Source organism: Macrobrachium nipponense, chromosome 2 (assembly GCF_015104395.2).
Source record: "Macrobrachium nipponense isolate FS-2020 chromosome 2, ASM1510439v2, whole genome shotgun sequence".
Classification (NCBI taxonomy): Eukaryota; Metazoa; Arthropoda; class Malacostraca; order Decapoda; family Palaemonidae; genus Macrobrachium; species Macrobrachium nipponense.
In genome coordinates this window covers 115,323,668-115,346,280 of record NC_087201.1, presented here as the reverse complement: position 1 = coordinate 115,346,280, position 22,613 = coordinate 115,323,668, and the positions used below count along the sequence as shown (strand labels likewise).

The window sequence follows — 22,613 nt, the reverse complement described above, 5'->3', positions numbered from 1 at the left end:
CTCACATAAGCAGAATGAAATCATGTTCTTGGACACTTACCTTCTGGACCAGCCTGTGCTAACAGAAAGTCTACAGCACCTGGGTCTTAGGTGACGAGTCCTTTCAGATAGCCACAGACCCACAACCCTTAGTGTGATTATCATAACTCTGGCCATGAAGCTCCCAAACTCTTTTCAAAGAACCCAAGACCAACAGGAAAACTGTCTTTAAGAGTTAGATCCCTGTTTGATGACCGACGTAGGGGCTCAAATGGAGCTTGGGCGAGACTTTTCAGGACTAGAGAAAAGATCCCATATAGGCTCGAGTTCCCCTGGAGAACAGAACTGCTCGAAACTCCAGAAAAAACAAGGAGGCAGGGGGGTACGAGCCGCCAAGAAATGTGAGAGAAGGCCAACCAAAGAGGGAGAACCGCATAGACCTCGAGACGCCCAAACAGCCGCCATCTTCTTTGATTCGGAATCTGAAATAAAGGAAACGGAAGGCGTAGCCTCCTCCCTCTTGGGAACGACATTAGATCCCGCAGGAGAGGGGGCTACATTAAATATAATCTCATCCTGTGCAACTCTCAATACTTCAAACAACAAATCTATAGAAGAAAAGGAAGGAGACAGCAGTACAACCAAAGCAACGGAAACGCTTCTGGAAGAGGAGATGCTGAATAGTCTAAATGAAGAGGTAAAAAAAACCCTCCCAAGAGGGACAAGTAGAAACCATACTATGCTCCTTCTTCTTGTAGAATGCCCTACACTGTGAATTTGGCCAGAAACTGCATCCCAAGCAAGGATTAGTAATGGTACACAGATTAGAGCGGCACCTACTGCATGTCGTATGGGGATCTATAACGATAGCCAAAAATTTGGAGCACAGAAAACCTTGAATGACCGGGCACATGTTGACGAGGCCTTGAAGAATCGGAGAACTCCATGATAACAAACATCAGCAAACACACTGAAACTAAGAAACCGGCTTGGGAGGAGAGCAAAAGCGACTACTCTCTAAGGCAGTCAAAGAAAGACTATGCCTAGTCAGTGACCAGCTTCCACCTCGTATATGCAAGAGTTGCCAAATGCCACAAATTCCTAGCTTTACAATCTTTGATTGTTTTTAACCGGTTTCCAGCAAGAAGATTACCCTATTGTTTGTTCCACGTATGAACAATACCGCAACTAAGAGTATTTTCTGCGAATAATGGATATGTATACATGTTCCAGAGAAAAATCCACAAATATGAGAGTCCGCCAATCTGGAGTGCAAAAATATTTAGGTTTATAGAGCTTTTTGGTTTTTAGAATTAAGGATGAGATCTTAAAACTGGTAACAAAGTAAGAGCTTGCTCATACTAATGTCTAATAATCGTAATTATCCACAGTAATCACTGTAATTACAGTTGTTTTCTTTACAGAATAAAATGCTGTATCGCCAGTGATTCACTTGAATTACCTACAGTTTTTACCATTAATTACAGATGTTTTATTGACAGTGTTGATAGTTGTGACAATAGTTAACTATTGACACAACTATTGACACTTCAAGGGTTGGGTTAGCCTATCATTTTAAGGTTGTCACACGAATTCCTCTTTCATAATATATTTTCAATAATGTTCTTACATCTAATTGTATTTCTTACCATTTTCCTCTTCTGCTTGTCTGCAATGGCTGTATTGGGACCAATGACTGAATCAAAATAGTACACTATAGAAAGCCACAAAAACTAAGGAAATACCTGTATAAGCTTGTACTACTTGCTCAAAACCATAGCAGCAAAGCAAGCAGGCTTTAAATGAGCATGGGAACAACAACAACTAGCAGTGACTGACCGAACCACTTCTGTTTACAAAATCATATGATTCATTGGGTCGGATTCCAGGTTTTTCTTTGAGCTCAGACACAAAATTTACTCAAAATTTCATGTTGAAATCCAGTATTTAGAGTTCTAGTACAGCCGAGGACCTGGTCTCTACTGTATGGCCCATAGAAAAATTCACAAATGATGACAGTTCCCGCAGAAACGTGACAAAGTGAAGTCCAAAAAAGTGGGGTACCACCATCAACAACTTTATTGAGACAACCAAACTTACTGCAACTGTTGCCATATGATTACATTATTTGCTCTACCACTTCCAACCTTTTTTGGCAGTTAGGGTATTCCTGACTCACTGTCAAATAACCAAAATTAAGTGCATTTCTTAACATTCTGCCAAATGTACCATGCTGGAATAGTATACCTAATGACTTTTGTTAAAGGAATGGTTATTTTCATTTACTGCATCTGTGTGTTCTTTCAGCATATATAAAATTTCTCTCCTAGATCCTTCCTAGGTTAATCACTGCTTATACTTCTGACACATAAGCTAGTCCTTTGGTTTGATCATTTTTAGAGAGAAGGAAGTTCTGTTGAAAATCAGTCATGTTTCCAGAGGCCTCGTTGCTTTTATTGTTAGAGAGCACAAAAATTAATATTATGGGAAGCCTTGCTATCAGAGAAAAAAGATAAACAGTTTTCTTTAGCCTATTATTTACGAAATGAATGGGAATATTTAATATGGCACTGACAGTCTCCACTTATGCCATACCATAACTGCCGATGACTGGATAGACTGCAGTAAGCCATAAACTATAGTCATGCCAAAATGACTATGAAAATGTATAGTGTTATAGATGTTGCCACTTTTCCCAGATTTGATCAATAAAACTTTGACATATGTTGGGATATCATCCAGATGTAGCAAAAACTATGCCACTTCTTCCTCATACCAGGTCAAAATGGGTAAACAGCTTGACACTTGTTCTGCATATCTAACTGTAAAGATGTAAAATGGTCAAAAGAACTGAATTTTGATGATAATGATAATGATAATGATAATAATAATAATAAAACAATACGTAAATGAAGAATTTAAATTATACATCAAACTGTTTTGATTTAGTTTCTGGTCATCTAAATGAATTGCACAAACTCCCAACACCTAGTCAAAAAAAAAAAAAAAAAAAAAAAAAAAAAAAAAAAAAAAAAAAAAAGTTATTGGATCCTCGAGTGATAGTACAGTAAATTAAGTCTGCCTTGTCCTGGAATAGTCTGTTACTTCTGGACAACCCTTGGGAGGAATAATTAGCATTTTGTGACCAAATTGAAGAACCCTAAATTGAGGGATATAGATTAACTATAGTCAGTCATAGGTCAGGAAGAAGTTTGGCAATGGAGCTAATGACACCCATGTTCGTTTGACTATAGCTTAAAATAAAGCTTTGCCAAGATCACTTTTTTTTCAAATACACCATGCTAGTAAGTCCCCTAGTTCACTGTACCTACAATAATGCAATTTTTTTATTTACCTTTTTCTCTGCAACTACCATAGGAATTCTCCCATGCATCCAGTAACCTATTATAATAACGGGGTTTATCAATGAAGCCCATGTACGGGAAGGTTTCTGCTGTTGGGAAAATGCGAGAGAACCTGGAAATAAAATTTAAATTCTGCAATACACACATATTTATGTACTTAAACTTGAATCTACACAGTATTAATAATATAAACAAAATATCTGCACACTTTATTCGCATGAAAAGATTAAGTAAAAAACTTATGTAGATCTAAACAAAATTCAAATAGGTAACAAACATACTTTCCAGCTCGGTGAAGTTCATCTTCTGACACCAACAGATGACGAACATCATCTGAAGTAAGGTTCTCTATGGCTGTTGACAAGTACTGACTTCGAGGAGCAGCATTGATTTTTATGTGCTTTTGCTGATTAAACAAAAAATACATTTGTTGACAATTATAAGAATATCAAAGCACCTATGTTACAATTACTAATATCAAAGCACATTGTAAGTTACAATTACTAATTATATGCAAGAAAATACAACTACTTATTATTTACACCTTCATTGACAATTTTAAATTATACACCTTCAGTTTTTGAGCAGCATCCTATGACTAACCTGTTCTTCTAGAGTTAAAAGTCTTGTGTAAAGACGTCGATCCAGACAGAGTCCTGAAACTTTTTTCCCAAGATTCAACTCTGTGAGCAAACTAGTCTGCAAGGAAAAATTAAAGTAATTTAACCTGGTATTCCAAGTATGCTGAACCTTTGGGATAACACCCGGCACAATAATGAAGGAAAATCTTTATTCTCATGTATGTCAACCATCTAAGCTAAAGATAACACCAGTTTGTGATCCAATGGAGTGGTGATTGTAGGTTCAGTGAAGGCCTAAAAGACAACTGAGTTTTATATACTGGTCCATATATCTTCATAAAATTATTGAGGGCTTTAACCATGTCTACTTATTTTTTGCTTTAATGTAAAATTTGTTAATTATACTAATAATATATCAAACTACTTTATTCATCTCCTACTTATCTAGTTTTCTTGTATCTTATCTTCTAGTTTTGCTTTGTTTCTTAATGGTATCTTTATAATTATCTATTAAGATGCATGAATAATATGTATCTGGCTAGCCAAATGTGTACAGTCCCATACCTGCTGTTGCTGGCTTAATTTATCTGGAATGTGGAAGGAAACCATATTCAAAACATCCACAATAAGTGGGCCTTTGACAGAATGGTCTAATGGGGAGGCAGAATGAAGTGACGGGGAAATGTTCACCTCCAACAGCCAAGGCCTTAAGCGTTCATCAATAATAACATCAAAGCCAAAGAGTTCATGGCATGAATACCTGTGAAAGAAACAACTCTTGTTAAAGATATAACCAATTGAAAATGTCTAAATCAAATCCACTTCAAGAGGCCTCAAAGACCTCTGTTAGTAAACTACTATGACTGAAGTTTCCTTTTATAGGTCACAAGAAATTATAACCTATACAACATTACAATATTTCATCCCCTTTTAATTATCATGCACAAATCAAAACACTGCCTAATACTATGTTTACTACTACATTCCCATAAATTTTGCTAACATGACAGTAACATTTTATTTCCACCCATATTGAGGCTACTATAAATGCCAAGTAATTGTTAACTCTTCATACGTTAGAAATGAAAGTTTACCTGGAGCGGACATTTTTCCTTGTCCTTATGATGATGTCATGTTCTCCACTTATTATGGTCTTTATGGCTAAATCAGCAATGCGACTCCACAAGGCAGATGTATCTACACCCTTAGCCTGAAATATCAAAATAAAAATAATTCATTTCTTTACAATTATCCTTGGTAGAAAAATGTTGTAACACAAGAGTAAAAAGAAATTGTAAAAAATCACATATACCTCTTTTCACTCTAGGTTTTCTCTATCACTAACCCTTTTTTACAATATAAATGTAATAACTGGCAAGGTACAGTAGATGAGTGTCACGGGGAAGGTTCAGCGCCATACAAAATCTAGACCAATATGCATTAGCACTGCGTTTAAACACTTTCCAATATTCAATACAAACCTTCCAGCCTCTTTTTCTGTATCTGTCTCTAATGACTGAATCAACTGTGCCACTCCTCTCATAACACTAAATACAAGTGATGCTTCACAGTTTGTAAGAGTGGTTGTGGGAAACGCCTCATTTACATGACACCGAATTTTTATCAATTTTATTTCCGTCTTGCTGATTTTTATTTGAATAGCATTCTACTAAACTTTTTTTTTTTAATGGTTTGTATGTATAGTATGGTCCCAAATTATGCAAGAATTTGGTCGATCCACAGCCTCGCAGAATTGGAAATTCACAGATTTCGAAACACACCTTATGGGAATAATTCCATTAGGGCCAAGGCAAACGATAAATTACCCAGTCAAACTTTTTTATACTACCCATTTTCAATACTTTCTATGTACTATACTGTAATTTTTTCTAATATGAAATTGTTCTTATGGATAAATAAAACATTAAAAAGGTTTCAATAACTTGAAAAAGTTTAAAATTACACACAGGATGGTGAAAACTCACACACGTAAACAATGCCACCATTGAGTGGAATTTCCTCCTTCCTCTTTAACTTAAGGACAAGCTTTTTAGTTTCGAGAAAATAGGTCTTCCTCTTCGACTTCTAGGCAGATGCATACATGATGCGGATGATAAGAATTCACTTCGCAGATCTGAATAATGAGTGAGGCAGAGCCTTCCGTCTTAGCTAATGGCTGAGCAGGATATCTTTCTTTTGCATTCCCCTTGGAGGAATAATTGTTTTTTTCCTCCAAGCATTCCCCCAACCCCTTCTCTCAGATACCAGCGAAAATACTTGAAAAGATAATAGATTTGATACATTTTGAGGCACGTGATTCACAGACTGAACGGCTTCGCAGATACAGAAAATCTATTTTTGTGAACTAGCGACCGCATTAAACGGGAATCGCACAATTCAAACACATACAATTCGGGACCGGACTGTACTTTTATCCGAGATATTCAACTTCCAATAAGAACCTGCTACACGCAAATTTTATATCTTTTCTGATTTCCTTTCCTTATGTATCATCTAGCCCCTTAATACCAGGTTCTAAACTTTGAGTAACCTTCTACATACTATTATGAAAAACTTTGAGGATGGTCCTTCACTAACCCAGATACTAAAATACCATGCTGTCCACAGAGGTAAGTTTACCAAGATTTGGGAAATGCCTATCACAAGACTTGGAATTAAAGTGGGGAAATGCCAATCACAGAACCTTTGAATAAAATTAAAATGAAACGTGTTTTACAACGGGTGTTATGATTTCTCTATTAGCTGTGAACCCTAGTTAACATCACAAGCTTCATATTACTACAGGTATTCTCCTACTTACGATGGTTAGATTCCAAAAAACCAATCGTTTCTTGGAAAAATCGTATCTCGAATACAACCTTGCCTACACTCAACAGTATACTTGACACATATATGGAATAGTAATTATTAATTCCAGCTAATTCTCTAGGTTCAATGCAAATTGGTTTATGATAATTCAGTTCAAAGAGAAATTGAATAACACTAACATGAGATAACATAGCATATACTATGGTATAAGGTATACATACGAATACAGTAGCCTGGCCTACAGTATACTCTATACTAAATATACGGTATAGTTATTATTTATATAAGCCAATTCTGGAGGTTGAATGCATTCTGACTATGATAATTCAGTAGAAAAAGAAAAAGAAAAAAAAGAGAACCAGATTTGGTCCAACATCGGCATAGTATTTGAACGATGTCAGACAGCTGATGGCTGCGTATAATTATAAAATACAAACTTAACAAATATGCGTCTTTTCCGTGAATCATTTTAAGTTATACATTACTTCACTGAATTCAATATATTGTATCATAAAACACTAACATAGCGGTCAGTGTTTTGGTTTGGAAATCATCTGATGGCAAATACAAGTTATAACTCAATTCTGAGCACATTTTCTTGCTTCTAGTTAACAGTTATAGGACATGTTTCAAGTCGAAATATGACCTCAATACGTCTCGTTGTGAACTAAATTATTTTTTCAAAAGATGTTCATAATGGACCCCCCTTATTCGCGTTGTCTGGATTCATGGATTTCTCTAGGGAACATTTCCCTGTATTATTCGGGGAAAACTCGCATATTCGTGGTATTTTTCTATGAGAAATATCCATAAATTCCTGGTTTTTTTCATCAATTTCATCATAAAATGCACTTTTTGTGATAAAACTATTTAAAAAACCAAGTATAAAAATTTTTAGTGGGTTTTTCTTGATTTTTAGCTAATAACATATAGGCTGTTTTCTGCATTTATATAGGGGTTCCAACTATTCACATGTGTGTGTGCGTGTGGTACGCATCCCCCACAAATAAGAGGGGGGGTGACCACTGTATTGTGTAAAAACATTATGTGATTCCCTTCACTATTTTCATTTGATTTCATTATAATACAAACTTTATGTTATATATCTTTCATCAGCGTGAAAACAACAGTAAAAAATGTTCTTTCAAGCCCAGTAGTTGTGATTAAAATAATTTTCTCTCAATTTCATCTACAGTTGTGTTTGTAAGTTTACAGGAGTTATATCTTTGTTGTCAATGCATGATAATAGTCATTAGCAGCTTGAACAGTTATCTCAGCTTCAGCTACAACTTGGTTTAAATTTAACTGCATGTTTCCGCTGATCTTTGATGTATGGCAAACGGTTATTACATACAAATATATCAGTCCTATTTTACATGATGTCATTTATAACATAACTACGGTAATTGTTTACAATCGTACGATGGTTGAAATACGAGCCAAACAGATGTAGTTATCCAATTTGGTTGTACTTAGCAAAAAGTTGTTTCTTGTTCAGTTGTTCATGGCTGTATATTTGCACAACAAGTATAATGTTAAAACAATACTTTCATTATTCTTTTTTGCTGTTTTTGAACTTATTTAACTAGAAGATGGAATAAAGTTAGGCTATTGTAATTTGGTCTCTCTCGCTCTCTGATTGTATGCTGCTGCCTGTACCAGTTTAAAAATATTTTCAAAATATTGTCGTATCAGTAATAACTGCTAACCCCATCGTAAAATTTGACTATTATAAGATGATTTATTGTAACTTGAACACTCCCTGTATAAAGAAACTTAATGAGACAAGTTCCACATTTCTAGATTCATACTGGGTATGGCAGAGTTAGAACATAGTTGGGAGGAAAAGTATATCTTAGTTTAACCATGACTACTGAGCTGATTAACAGCTCTCCTAAGGCTGGCCCACAGGATTAGAATCTTATTTACGTGGTTAGGAACCAATTAGTTCCTTAGCAATGGGACCTAAAGATTATTTTTGGATCCAAACCTCATTATATCAAGAAATGAATTTCTGATAACTAAAACTAAATTCCTCTGGTTCCGCACTGGAAGCAGCGGGGAGCGATGTTGATAAAAGTAAAAGATGTTGAAAGGAACCCTTAGCAGTCTACAGTCTCATGTGAAAGCCCCAAGATAAACAAAGAAAAACTGGCCATACCTTCCCTGACCAACATGTATGTCAACTACACAAGTTATCTGGCTGTATTTAATGCTCTTCAAAAAAAAAACTTCCAATATTGATTTTGCCATTTAGGAGTCATATTTCTCCCTCGGATCAGCACCATAATCCTGAAAACAATTTCTGTTGAATTTAACTGAAAAGCATCGTAACCTCAGAACATCATAAGCCAAAACCGTTGTAAACCGGGGTCTGCCCGTAGTTTCAATTCTTCTAAAAAATGTACCTGCTAGCCACAAGACTTATAAGAAAACTAATACTGAAAACTATCAAACAACAAACTGCATATGTATCTAGACTTTAACTGTACACAAAAAAAATTAGATTAATAAATTGTGAATATATAACCTCTTAATAGACCCCAATGTATAGGTACTTAATAACATTATAATTATCTTGCCTTTAAATAACCCCACAATGACTTGACAGTCCATTTATGTCCTTGGCACTGTCCAGCATCAACATTGTGGGTGTACGATGATGATGACTTATTGACGCTGTAATTTGTTAGGTGCATATATCGATCACTCAAGCTTGTAGATGCATTGTTGTACTGAACTGTAATAAAATTATCTATGTAAGGAACTCTTCAAATAAAGATTAAAATAACATTTTGATAATTTACATAAAGCATATTAATCAGAAAATTGCCACACTAGATAATGGAACAAAGAATTTATTTAGCAACACATTAAGGTTTTTCAAAATTCTGCACTATGCAGCTACAGCAAACCATAACTTTTTACCAACATGGAAACAAATCTGTTTAACTAGTATTAGAAGTGTCCAAAAGTCTTAACCAAACCTGAGTTCATATACTATTTAAAAAAGTATTAGCCAGACCCAAGTCAATACACATCTTCCTTAAGAGCTTTCCCAATAGTTTGGTCTATTGATACATAAAAGGGCAAGGGGTACTGCAGGGTCCACAACTGCGGCCAAAGAAGGTAGTGAAAGAGTGGAAGATAAGAGCAGGGATGTGGAATGTGGGTATTCTAACAGGAAGACTGAGGGAGATGGTAGATGTGATGGAAAGGAGGAGGATACATTTCTCGTGCGTGCAGGAGACTAGGTGGAAAGGGAGTGGAACTAAAGAGATATGAAATGGGTATAAGCTCTATTACAGCAAGTCACAAGAGGGAAGAAATAGAGTTAGAATTATAGGAAGTAACAACCAGTAGGAAAAAGTGGTAGAGTAAACAGAGTAACTGATAGGTTTTTAAAGATCCCAATAATAAAATGGGACAAAGTAGTAAATATAATATCAGCATACACTCCTCAGATGGCATACCAAGAGCAAGATAAAGCATTATTTAAGTCACAAATTGTAGCAGCCATTAGAACAGTGAAAGAGGAGAAACTAATAGGAGCTGATATGAATGACTGGGTGGGAAAGAGAAAAGATGGTATGAGGATGTACACGGAGGCCATGGGTTTGGAATTAGAAATGAAGATGGAGATTATATATTGGAGATGGCTGTTTTGAATTGGCATGTATGAACACATGGTTTCAGAAGTTGGCTAAGTACTTGATAACTTATAGAAGTGGAATAATGCAAAGCCAGATAGATTACATCCTGGTTAGAGGAGTCGACAAAAGCAATGTGACGAACTACAAAGTGATCTTGGGAGAAGCCTGTGTTAAAAAACATAGGTTGATTGTGATGGATTTGAATATGAGAGGTAGGAAACCTAAAAAAAGAAAGAGGAGATTTAGAATTAAGATTTTGGACCTTAAAGGAGAAAAGGCAGAGCAATTTAGGAGACTGTGACAGATGGCAGGAGGGGGAATGTAGAATTTGGACAGGGTAAAAGTGGAAAATATCTGGGTAGACATAAAAGAAATATGTGTGGGGGAGGCAAAGGAAATGGTGGGAAGAACCAGCGGATATGGAGTGTCGAGAGGAGAAAAGTGGTGGTGGAATATAGAGGCATAAGACTCAATTAAAAGAATATCAAAAGCATTTAAGGACTGGAAAGTAAGGTATGAACAGGGTGCAGAGAACAGTACAGAGAAGAGGAAAGAGATGTGAGGAGGGTACGTATGGCTATTGGAGAAGCAGCAGAGCAGTTGAAAGACTGGGAATAAGAGAAGGAAAAATTGATATCTATAAGATTTCAAACTTGAGGAAAAGGCACACAGGATGTGGGTAAATTGGGTGTCATCAAGGATAGATAGAAATATTACATGGGATGAAGACATTAAGAAGTGATGGAGAGAGTATTTTGAACAACTTTTAAATACTGAAAATGAGATGGGGGAAGCACAGAGTAGAGGGATCAGTGATTGAGATACAGGATACAGAAGTGAAAAGATAATTAAATACAATGAAGAATGGTAAAGCACCAGGGCCATAAGAGTTCCAAATTGAAATGATCATATTACTATGTACTGAGGGGAAATAGATGCTGGATTTATGGAAAGCTATATGGGAAGAGGAAGTAATACCAAAGGACTGGGAGGAGTCTAATGGTATATATACAAGCAGATGGGAGATGTCATGGAATGTGGTAACTACAGGGGAATTGAACTAACAGCATTGATTGAAAGTTTTAGAGGATACTGGATGAGAGATTAAGAGAGATTGTAAAGATCGAGAAACAGCAGTACGGATTCATGAGAGGAAGAGGGACGGTGGATGCCATCTTCATAAGTAAGACAGCTACAGGAAAAGAGACTGGAGGGAAATCAGGAGCTCTGTTGTGCATTTATAGATCTAGAGAAAGCATACAACAGAATCCCAAGAGAACTGATGTTTTGATGTTTCAGGAAGAGGAAAGTCACACAAAAAATTGGTTAGGCTGGTCAAGATGTTATATCAAAGAACAAGCACAAAATTAATAACAGCTGTTGGAGAAACAGAAACCTTTGAAGTTATTGTTGGATTAAACCAGGGATCAGCATTAAGCCCATTTTTGCCTGTGCTGGTCATGGGTGTGTTGAGTGTAGAGATCAGGAATGAAGAGCTGTACAAGTTATTGTACGGCGATGACCTGTGATTACTGCCGAAAATGAAAGATCTACAGAGAAGGGTTGGAGAGTGGCAGGAATCTTTAGAGAGGGCTGGCTTAGAGGTGAATGTGAATAAAACAGAGGGTTTGGTGAACAGTAGGGAAGATAAGAGGCAGAATAGTAATACATGAAAGAAGAGGCTTGATTGTAATACAGGTGGAAAAGTTTAAGTGATTAATGCTTAGGATCTACTTTATGCCAAGATGAAGGATGCGAGACTAAGTTGACAGAAGGATGAAAGTTGCATGGGGGGAAGTGGAAGGAGGTAGCTGGAGTAGTACGAAGAAAAATGTCAATCAAGATAAAAAGTCAAGATTTACAGCACAGTGATAAGATCAGTGTTAATGTAAGGATTGATAAAATGGGCTCTAAGATGAAAAGAGGAAGTCAAGCTTGAGAGAACAGAGATGAGAATGGAGAATGCTGAGGTGGATTATGGGAATATCGCTGCTTGAGAGATGGAAAAATGACAAAATTTTAATCAATTTGTATTTTTCATAACTAACAAACCTGTGGTCTTAACATTAGGATAAATAACTCGGTGCTAGCTGGAAACTGGAAACCGGTAAAGTTAAAAAATTGTGCACGCAAGGGAATATCGGCATCTGTGCTTAGTCACGAGTCATGTGGAGGGCTGGCTTAGTAAAAATTACAGAGGTGATAAGAGAGGCACGATTAAGATGGTATGGAAATGTGTTGAGGATGGATGATGAGGGAAGGAAGAAGGCTGAGGAACCTGTTAGAAGATTGAGAGGGAGACAGAGAATTAGATGGGAAGATAAACTGAAGGAACATATGGAGACAAGAGGTTTGGTAGAGGATGATGCCTTCGATAGAAGGCAATGGAGAAGGCGCATCAGGCAACTGACCCCTAAATGTAGGGATAATGGTGGACAAGATCAAATCTAGTATTATATTTTGATAATGATGCTCTGCTTTGAAGTCTTTCCCCTAAAACCATATCCTTCCTTTAGCATTAACCATTCTTTTCTTATTTTAATTTATATTGGTGACCTATCAATTCATCTAAAATTTCAAATTCTAGATTACTAAAATTTCTGTTATCTGACATCTACAGTATGTGTCTGAAGTCTGTAAATTTCTAGCCACGAAAATAGGAATCTTACATCACTAACTAAATTGCAAAATTACATTAACTACATATAGGTCAACTCTTTCAAAAGAGTATTTGATAAAAGAGTACTTGATAAGAAAAGAAGAAGAAAAAATGAGAAATCAAGCACAAAAAAATAACTGTTACTCCAACAAACACCAATTGAGTTAATCTTACCTGATGCAAATCTAACAAGTCCATCTTGATAAAGGTATATTCGTAATGGATGGAAAGAAGTGACGAGGACATATATACGCATGTCAAACTTGGTATCGTTGATGAGGTAAGGGCGGCTTATATATCTCTGAACCACTAATGATGATTCAGTAGGCACTTGTGACCATTTATGGACAACCTGCAAAAATAATATAGGATTTAAACTCAAACTCAGCCAACTTGTGTATACCAAACTAAATTTTCATAGTTATTATTCACATTTTCTTAGAATTTCCTTAAAGATATAATCTGATTCTTTATGTTCCCTTCAATTTTTTGTACTTCCAGCATTAATTTCCAGCTGGTTAGTCATCATTTACTCCCATTTCCACGATTTTCCAAGTCTTTCTACTTGTCACCATCTAGTCACTTCTGTATCAAACATTTATCTGTATCATACATTTATCTAACTGCTATTCCCCATTCTTGCCATATACCAAACTCTCTCATTTCCAGCCTCTGAATTTTACATGTAAATGCTACATCATCATTTGTGATATGATCTCAGCACACTTCAATCATAAAACTCAGCATTAATACAATCATGTTTATGAGAATCACAGGTCTTAAAAGCACGTTAAATTTTGACATTTTTGCAGTTTACCTATCACATGCTCTTACCATCGATTCCCATTGCCTTATTAGAGAATACAGTACATAACCATTGCCCCTTGATTCCAGTCATACACCCAGTATGTTATCAAGGCAACAAATTCTCTCTTTTTAACCAGACCACTGAGCTTACTATCAGCTACTTTACCATAGCATAATTCCTTTCACCTCACCGACGATTATTCTTATACAAGTCATCATGATAATCATCATCATCATCATCACTGCCTCAAACACCATAGCACACTTGCATACTTTATAAGAAGATGAAACTTACAAAAAAACTCACAAAAAATCCATTGGAACAAGTAATAAAAATACTTTAATACCACTATGAAACAAATTCTTAAAAGACAAAAAAGAACTGTTGTGTAAATTAACGGCAAAGTGTCCCTCATTACCTTATTTATATGGCCTAGTTAAAACTCAGAAGAAAAACAAACCTATGTGGCCAATCATTAGTGCTGTAGGATCAACTGCATGTAAACTATCTAAATATATTAATAAATTGCTATCCACGCTACTTGGAATTCTCTTGATCTTGTGGAAAAATTATATAACATTGTATTAACTCCAAGTGATATCTTTGTCAGTTTTGATGTATGTTCCTTGTTTACAAAAGTCCCTATTGACTGCTAGAATATTTAAGTAATGAACTTATATTGCATGAATTACCCATGTCCATTAGACACATAATTTCATTAAGTTGTGTATTTGTGATTGCAGATTTGTTTTTAATGGAGAATATCACCAACAAATATTTGGTATGGCCATGGGTAACCCCTTACCACCTCTCCTTTCAAACTTATATATGGAATTTTTTGAAAGACAACACCTCCCAAATATCACACTTCTCCCCTTCAAATGGTTCAGATATGTAGATGACATCTTAGTAACTGTTTTACCTATTGGTATCGATGTAAATGATTTTTTGTCTAAATTGCATAATTTAGTGCCATCCTTAAAATTCACAGTTGAAAGTGAAAATAACAATGTCATCCCTTTCCAAGAAGTAATAACACATAAAAAAATCTTTCCAATGTAAATTCAGTATTTATAGAAAACCCACAAATAATTTAACATATGTACATTTTTATTCTGGCCACCATCTTGATATTAAAATCTCAATTTTTTCTTTAATGTTATTACGTGCTTTGCGGATTACGAGTCCACAATATCTTAACCAAGAAATAGAATACATGAAAAAGACAGGAAATATTCCCTGCTCCCCACCTCATATAAATGATTTATGTTATCAAAAAGCTCACAAAAAGTTTTATAGTGTTAGTAATGAGAAAGAAACCCCTAACAATGTACTTAGCCTGCCTTACTTTTGTGGATTTGAAACAATAAAATCAATATTTAAAATTGTTTAATGTTAATGTTATGTTCTCTAATAACAATACCATTAAAGATATGCTAATTAAGAAAAGTCCCGTAACAAATAACATCATTTACAAAATTCCTTCTAAGGATTGCCAGTCTTTTTACGTCAGTCAGTCAAGTAAAAATTTGTGTACCTATTAAGCATTATATGTATTGTTAGAAAAGCCATGACTTCAAGTGCACTATTTATTCATCTGAGCAAAAACTCTCATTGTATAAGTGGGGGTGAGAGCTCTGTAATTGCTAGGTCTAATGATTATGTTTCAAAAAATTTACTGGAATCAGCAATTATGCAAATCACTAATACACGCAGTCTCCAGGTTACCGGAGGGTTTCTTTTCCAGCTGGGCGCTGTAAGCCAAAAATCACCTCAACCTGAATCATAATTATAATGGGAATAAATAGCAACAGCGCTGTAATTAAGGGTTACAGCACCATAATGCATATTAACAGTGTCATGAGGCAAGTGCCGTAAGTCTGGAACACGTGCCTTGACAAGGCACTATACCTAAATCCATAATGTCTTTTTTAGGATTTTACTAAAGTCGTATATGCCTCATTGTTTTTCAAAATGTATTGTTTTCTGACTAAATCATCTGTTGACCACATTAAACATTTTTAAATATTGATTTTATTGTTTCAAATCCACAAAAGTAAGGCAGGCTATCTCTATCTATCTATGTAACTATAACAGTTTCACAGTTACATATTAAGAAATAAGCAATAATTTTTTTCTTACAAATTTTAGCAATATTTAAATCAAGAGAAAGCACATATAGACATTTGATTATATTGCAAATTTGCGGGCATATTTCTTATATGGCAGAATAGTTCTAGCGCTGATATCAGCTCTCTAACTGGCAAAGTTTCATAGTTAGTACAAAATAAGCAATTTTTTTTCTTTTGCAGTTTTCTCAAAACTTACTTTCAAACAAAGGTTTCAATCTTCAAGACAACTGAACCAAATTCCATGAAACTTTTACAGCACATAGTATAACTATATATCTATAAATATAAGTGGGATTCAGTTTTGAGTGTAGCTTTTTCTTTTGCTATATTTTCGAAATTGTGAAAATTTTTGTTTCAACAAGAGAAAAACACACTTGGAGTATGAATTTCTTAATTTCCTAACTTGCACCTTTTCTCCATGAGGTGAAGAATAATTGGTAAAAATTTTAAGCAAATCCCTCCATTCATAAGGTAGAATGAAGCACTTACTTTATAATGGGGCCTTGTGGAGTCAGCAGTCCCCTTAAATGCCACTGAGGGTCCAATCCAAATGTCATGAGCCCTAACTCTGGTGGGCAGAGGGTAGTTGCCGTCTCTCTCCTCCACCACAAAGTTCTTCAAGGTGGGGACAGAGAAACCATCAAAGCCTGTATCCTACGAGGTGGGATTCTGGGGTTTCCCCGCGGATTCTGGGAAAAGTGACCAAGTGATGGCCACCCATGGATGTAGGAGACAAGGTATGAGAGGGTATGAACCCTGCTACTTGCTTGCTTTTGAGTCAAATCAGTTTAAGCCTTCTCGAGAGGTTCATAGGGCAGCAGCAGCAGTCTCAGGGTGGCAAGGGCCTTCGTTAAGTCCCACTCAGGAAGTTTTAATTCCTGTGGGTTACTACTCTTTGAAATGAAATGCTTCACCTTAGTTGACAGTTCCCAGGAGGACATAAGATCTATGCCTCTTGGTCTGAACACTTGGGCGAGGGTATCTTTGCATTCCTTGTTTACTGTCGTGGAGAGGCCTTTCTCCTGCTGCAGGAAAAGAAAGTCTACCAACTCCCTTATAGTTGTTTTGAAGAGATAAAGACCCCTTCCATTACTATTTCCCCCCATTTCACCTCAAACAAACTGTCTGTTTTAACTAATCTATGAAATGGAAGATTTACAAACCTGAATTCCTGTTCCTCTTGCTGATGCTGGGGGTTTGACAATCCACTTCTTTTTCACTCCTTCTTTATCAAAGGCAGCTTTCAGAGCCTTGACATCACCTGGCAAAACAAAAGTCTTTGGGATGAAGCCAAACCTGGAAAGAAAAATTCATAGAAATTAACTATTAAATCTCCAACTGAAAACTGGCAAAGAAAAAAAAAGGACAAATATTCCTTATCCAGTCTTATAATACATTTACAAACAGAAAACTTTTCAATGAATCACTGAAATTATTTTACAAAGTATAAATAGTTTCTTTTCTTTTTCACCAAACATTTCCTTGAAAAAAAAAATAAATATAAATAAAATAAACAAATAAAAGAAATAAAATAAAACATACATATTAAAGGTCAAGGATGAAAGCAAAAAGGAATAGTAAAGTAATCTTGTTATGATATCCTACACAATAAAGCAAAAGTAAAGTTATGATATCCTACACAATAAAGCAAAAGTAAGATTCAGAGAAACTAAATTAATAAAAAGAGTTTGATTCTCAGTAGTACATAAGAAACAGTAACTTACTCTTCCTTCCCAAACTTAGCTTGTAACCTCAAAAAATTCTTCCACAGTTTGTCTTTGCGACCAATCTGGAAAGTTCCCGGAAAGTGATTCACTTTCTGAAATTCCCGGACACCCTTAAAACATGGACTTTTCATGTGCTTTCCCCATGTTCCACACCACTGCATTGTTTCTGTTAGAAGAGGACATTAATCAATGGGGGGAGGAAATCAGTATGGGGGGGAAGTAAATAAGTAGACTAAAAACCATGTGACATTACTTCACTAATCAGCTTTAAAAAACTATAATAATTAATACTTACTTTTTGTAATTTTGAAACCAGAGTTTGATATAGTTTTTCGAACAATAAGAGGTGTAATATTGGTAAATCTCCACTTCAAAAGTCTCGCAATAGCCAAAGGAAGTTCAACTGTTTTCTCATTGTACTGACAGAAATTTATTGAGGGTGGAACATGTGAAAATAGACTAGGACTTAAGGACGGCAAAGGTGCAAGTGCAGGTGCTTCAGCATACAGCAATGAACCTGGAGGAAAAATAAATAAATAAATAAATACATAAATTTGGTATGTCATCACTTATAATCTGTACATATCTAATAGTTACTGACATATGCATACAACTAGAATAAATCTTTTAAGCCTCATTTTCCTAGAAACACCTTGAAAGTTATTAATACCAAACTATACATACCATCTTCATTCGCAGCTACTCCATGCTCATTAATACACACGGTGTTAAGGGCTTCGCTAGCCACAGAACGCAATGAGCATGTTGATCCGACAGTAACTGAGCTTATGACACTCTGATCATCTGAAAGAATAAAGATTTCAAAATGTGAACTGTAGTTGTTTAATAAATCAGAACTATTTTAGTTCTCTTGAAGCAAAGAAGTTTGAATAAAACCATTCATTTACTTAAGAGAGAATATTCTTTTATAAAGGTACTTCATGTAACGACATACTTCTTTTATGACAACTTGCAGTTACGACAGCAAAATAAGGAGAAAAAAATAAAAAATAAAATCAAAACAAAAACATTGCCGATGGTGGCCAAGAGAAAGGCTATTCAGTGCCGATAATATAGCCCGGACTAGGTTTTGAAAACCTTGAAATCTATGGCTAAAACAATAAATAAGGCTTTAATATACTTTATAAAGAAAAGCTATACAGCTGAACCTCTTAAAGCCAGCATTCTATGGTCCAGGAACTCTTGTAGTTCAACTTGATTCAGCCGCCATGTAAAAGTTGCCATATCACCTATGTTTTTGTGAGAATAATTCTTAGTAATGAAAAGAAAATGTGTGAAATCAAATGTTTTTTTATATCAACCCTTAAACGCCGGGCCGGTATTTCCGAAAATGTCTATTGTATGCCGGCGGCGTTCGCGAGTGAGCGTTGAAGCGTTAAGTTTTTTTTTTTTTTTTTTTTTTTTTTTTTTTTTTTTTTTTTTTTTTTTTTTTTATCACAGCACGCTTAATTTTCAAGATTAAGAGTTCATTTTTGGCTCCTTTTTTTGTCATTGCCTGAAGTTTAGTATGCAACCATCAGAAATGAAAAAAAATATTATCATATATAAATATCGGAATATATGAGCAAAGCGGTTAAAGCTAATAAGTTCATTATTTTTTTGTTGTATTGTACACTAAATTGCAATGAATTTGGTATATAACAAATTGTAAAATGATCAAAGCAACACAAAGAAAATATTAACATGATACGATGCATGAATTCGTAACGCGCGGATGTAAAAAAAAGCAGTTTTAAAAAATTCACCATAAATCGAAATATTGTGCTAGAGACTTCCTGTTTGTTGCAAAATGAAGGTAATTGATTGAATATTACTAGATCGTAAATGTTAAAGCTTACAATTGCAGTTTTTTACCATTTTGGTCGAGTTCAAGTTGACCGAAGGTCGAATTTTTTCTATTTATCGTTATTTATATGAAAATATTTCAAAACTGATAAAAGCTACAACTATGGGTTATTTTTTGTTGTATTCTACATGAAATTGCACACATTTTCATATACAAAACTTTATGTAACGGCTAATTTAAAATGGTGCAAATATTACAACAATCGGACAAAAAAATATATGATTTTTTCGGGAGAGTTACAGAGCGGATTTAAGGAAAAAGTTTTTTTCATAAATTCACCATAAATTGAAATATTGTGCTATAGACTTCCAATTTGTTGCAAAATAAAGGTAAATTATTAATATTACTAGAATGTAATAGTTTTAGCTTACAATTGCGTTTTTTTACCACCTCAGTCGAGACAAAGTTGACACATCAGAATTTATATCAAAATATTTCAAAACTGATCAAAGCTACAACCATGGGTTATTTTTGGTTGTATTCTACATGAAATTGCGCACATTTTCATATGTAAAACTTATGCAACGGCTAATTTAAAATGGTGCAAACATTACGACAATCGGACGAAAAAATTCGGAAGAGTTACCGCGCAGACGTAAGGAAAAAGTTTTTTTCATAAATTCACCATAAATCAAAATATTGTGCTAGAGACTCCCAATTTGTTGCAAAATAAATGTAAATGATTGAATATTACTAGAATGTAATAGTTTACGCTTGCAATTGCGTTTTTTACCATCTCGGTCGAGTCAAAGTTGACCGAAGGTTGAAATTTTGGCACTTATCGTAATTTATATGAAAATATTTCAAAACTGATCAAAGCTACAACCATGGGTTGTTTTTTATTGTATTCTACATAAAATTGCACATATTTTCATATATAAAACTTTATGTAACGGCTAATTTAAAATGATGCAAACATTACGACAATCGGACAAAAAATGTAGAATTTTTTCGGAAGAGTTACCGGGCTGACGTAAGGAAAAAGATTTTTTCATAAATTCACCATATATCGAAATATTGTGCTAGAGACTTCCAATTTGTTGCAAAATAAAGGTAAATGATTGAATATTACTAGAATGTAATAGTTTTAGCTTACAATTGCGTTTTTTTACCATCTCGGTCGAGTCAAAGTTGACCAAAGGTTGAAATTTAGGCACATGGTAATTTATATGAAAATATTTCAAAACTGATAAAAGCTACAACCATGGGTTGTTTTTTGTTGTATTATACATGAAATTGCGCACATTTTCATATATAAAACTATTTAATGGCTATTATAAAACTGAGCAAATGTTTTTTTTCTAAAATTCATTATATGTGCTAGAGACTTCCAATTTGTTGCAAAACAAAGGTAAATGATTGAGTATTACTAGAATGTAAGAGTTTTAGCTTACAACTGCGGGTTTCGACCATTTCAGCCGAGTCAAGGTTGACCGAAGGTTGAAATTTTGGCACTTGCCGTTATTTATATGAAAATATTTCAAAACTGATAAAAGCTACAACCATGGATTGTTTTTAGATGTATTCTACATGAAATTGCGCACATTTCCGTCCATAAAACTTTATGTAACGGCTAATTTAAAACGGTGCAAACATTACGACAATCGGACAAAAAAATGTTTGATTTTTTCGGAAGTTACCGTGCGGACGAAGGAAATTTTTTTCATAAATTCACCATAAATCGAAATATTGTGCTAGAGACTTCCAATTTGTTGTAATATGAAGGTAAATGATTGAATATTACTTGAATATAAGAGTTTTAGCTTACAATTGCGTTTTTCGACCATTTCGGTAGTCAAAGTTGACCGAAGGTTGAAATTTTGGCACTTATCATTATTTATATGAAAATATTTCAAAACTGATAAAAGCTACAACCATGAGTTGTTTTTGTTGTATTCTACATGAAATTGCACAGATTCTCATATTTAAAACTATGTAACGGTTAATATAAAATGGTGCAAAAATTATGTCAATGTGACGAAATAATTACTGAGATGTGTCGCTCATGCTTTTTAGTGTGAGAAGAAAGAAATTCGCGCTTGCGCGCCTGGGTAACGATTGTAAACAAAACAACAGCTTGATCCGTGAACTCCAAGCATCCCCCAAGGTGCGTGATTCAAAAGTTTTCGCCTAGCAGGCCTAAAACTATTTTTCCGCAAATTTTTAAAAAACTTTTCGTCGACGTTTCGTACGTCAGTTCGGCACCCGACAGACAATTTTCATCCAATCGGCGTTAAAGGGTTAACTTGAAAATACAAAATTTTTTTCAAATATTCCACTTGAGAAGTCTCTACCTAGTCAATCCTTAATCAAAATAATGAGACACCTGGCATGCACAAATTCCTTACTCTTAGTATGCGTGACAGACATATGTGATACAGTTTGATGATTTCTTTTACACAACTGTGTATTTACATACATATATATTCAATATGTCTCCCATGAGATCAGATGATACTAGAGGCAAGAAGTGAAAGCACAAATCTTTACCAAAGTTAGAAAATGTTTATCCCATTTGCGAATAGTTTAGTGTTCACTTTCCTCAATAGATGGCGTAGTGCTTTGTTTACGTTTTGACAACATTCAAATGCCCTGTGATCGCCAAAATTCATTCATTATTTATTTCATCTCACTATCCTCTACAATAAAAATAAATGACATATAAGTCATTGCTAAATAATGTGCAGATTCTGAGAAAAGTTTAGTACTGTATTGACTTGATACTATATTGACTTACAAGTAGGCTAACTCAGGAATGTAGGCTAAAGGCATTAAATAAAGTACACTATTTTAAAGAAAATTATAGTTATAAAATGAAGTTAAAATATATGAGTAATAAAATTATAAAAAGCACTGTCAGAATCTTGCCAAGTAGTAGGCTATGTCAGAAACTAGTTCTGTGTACAGTGGTACCTTGAGATACGAAAGGCTAAATTTACGAAAAACTCGAGATACGAATGCCAATACGAAAAATTTAACGGCTCTACATACAAAAAGTTTTCAAGATACGAAA

The 22,613-nt window shown here is 34.8% G+C and overlaps 1 protein-coding gene across 5 annotated transcripts in view; it reads right to left on the bottom strand.

Moving 5' to 3' along the window:
• LOC135220922 (tubulin monoglutamylase TTLL4-like) overlaps positions 1-22,613 on the bottom strand; it is a 111,102-nt gene that overhangs the window by 48,930 nt on the left and 39,559 nt on the right. For all 5 annotated transcript variants that reach the window (XM_064258569.1, XM_064258568.1, XM_064258572.1 and 2 more), the window contains exons 3-13: positions 18,418-18,537; positions 18,029-18,250; positions 17,731-17,899; positions 17,170-17,302; positions 13,241-13,418; positions 9,337-9,494; positions 5,020-5,135; positions 4,490-4,685; positions 3,948-4,043; positions 3,626-3,750; positions 3,335-3,456 (exon numbers count right to left, since the gene is read on the bottom strand). In XM_064258569.1, coding sequence (XP_064114639.1) covers positions 3,335-3,456; positions 3,626-3,750; positions 3,948-4,043; positions 4,490-4,685; positions 5,020-5,135; positions 9,337-9,494; positions 13,241-13,418; positions 17,170-17,302; positions 17,731-17,899; positions 18,029-18,250; positions 18,418-18,537 — 1,635 coding nt within the window. The remainder of the gene's footprint in view (positions 1-3,334; positions 3,457-3,625; positions 3,751-3,947; positions 4,044-4,489; positions 4,686-5,019; positions 5,136-9,336; positions 9,495-13,240; positions 13,419-17,169; positions 17,303-17,730; positions 17,900-18,028; positions 18,251-18,417; positions 18,538-22,613) is intronic.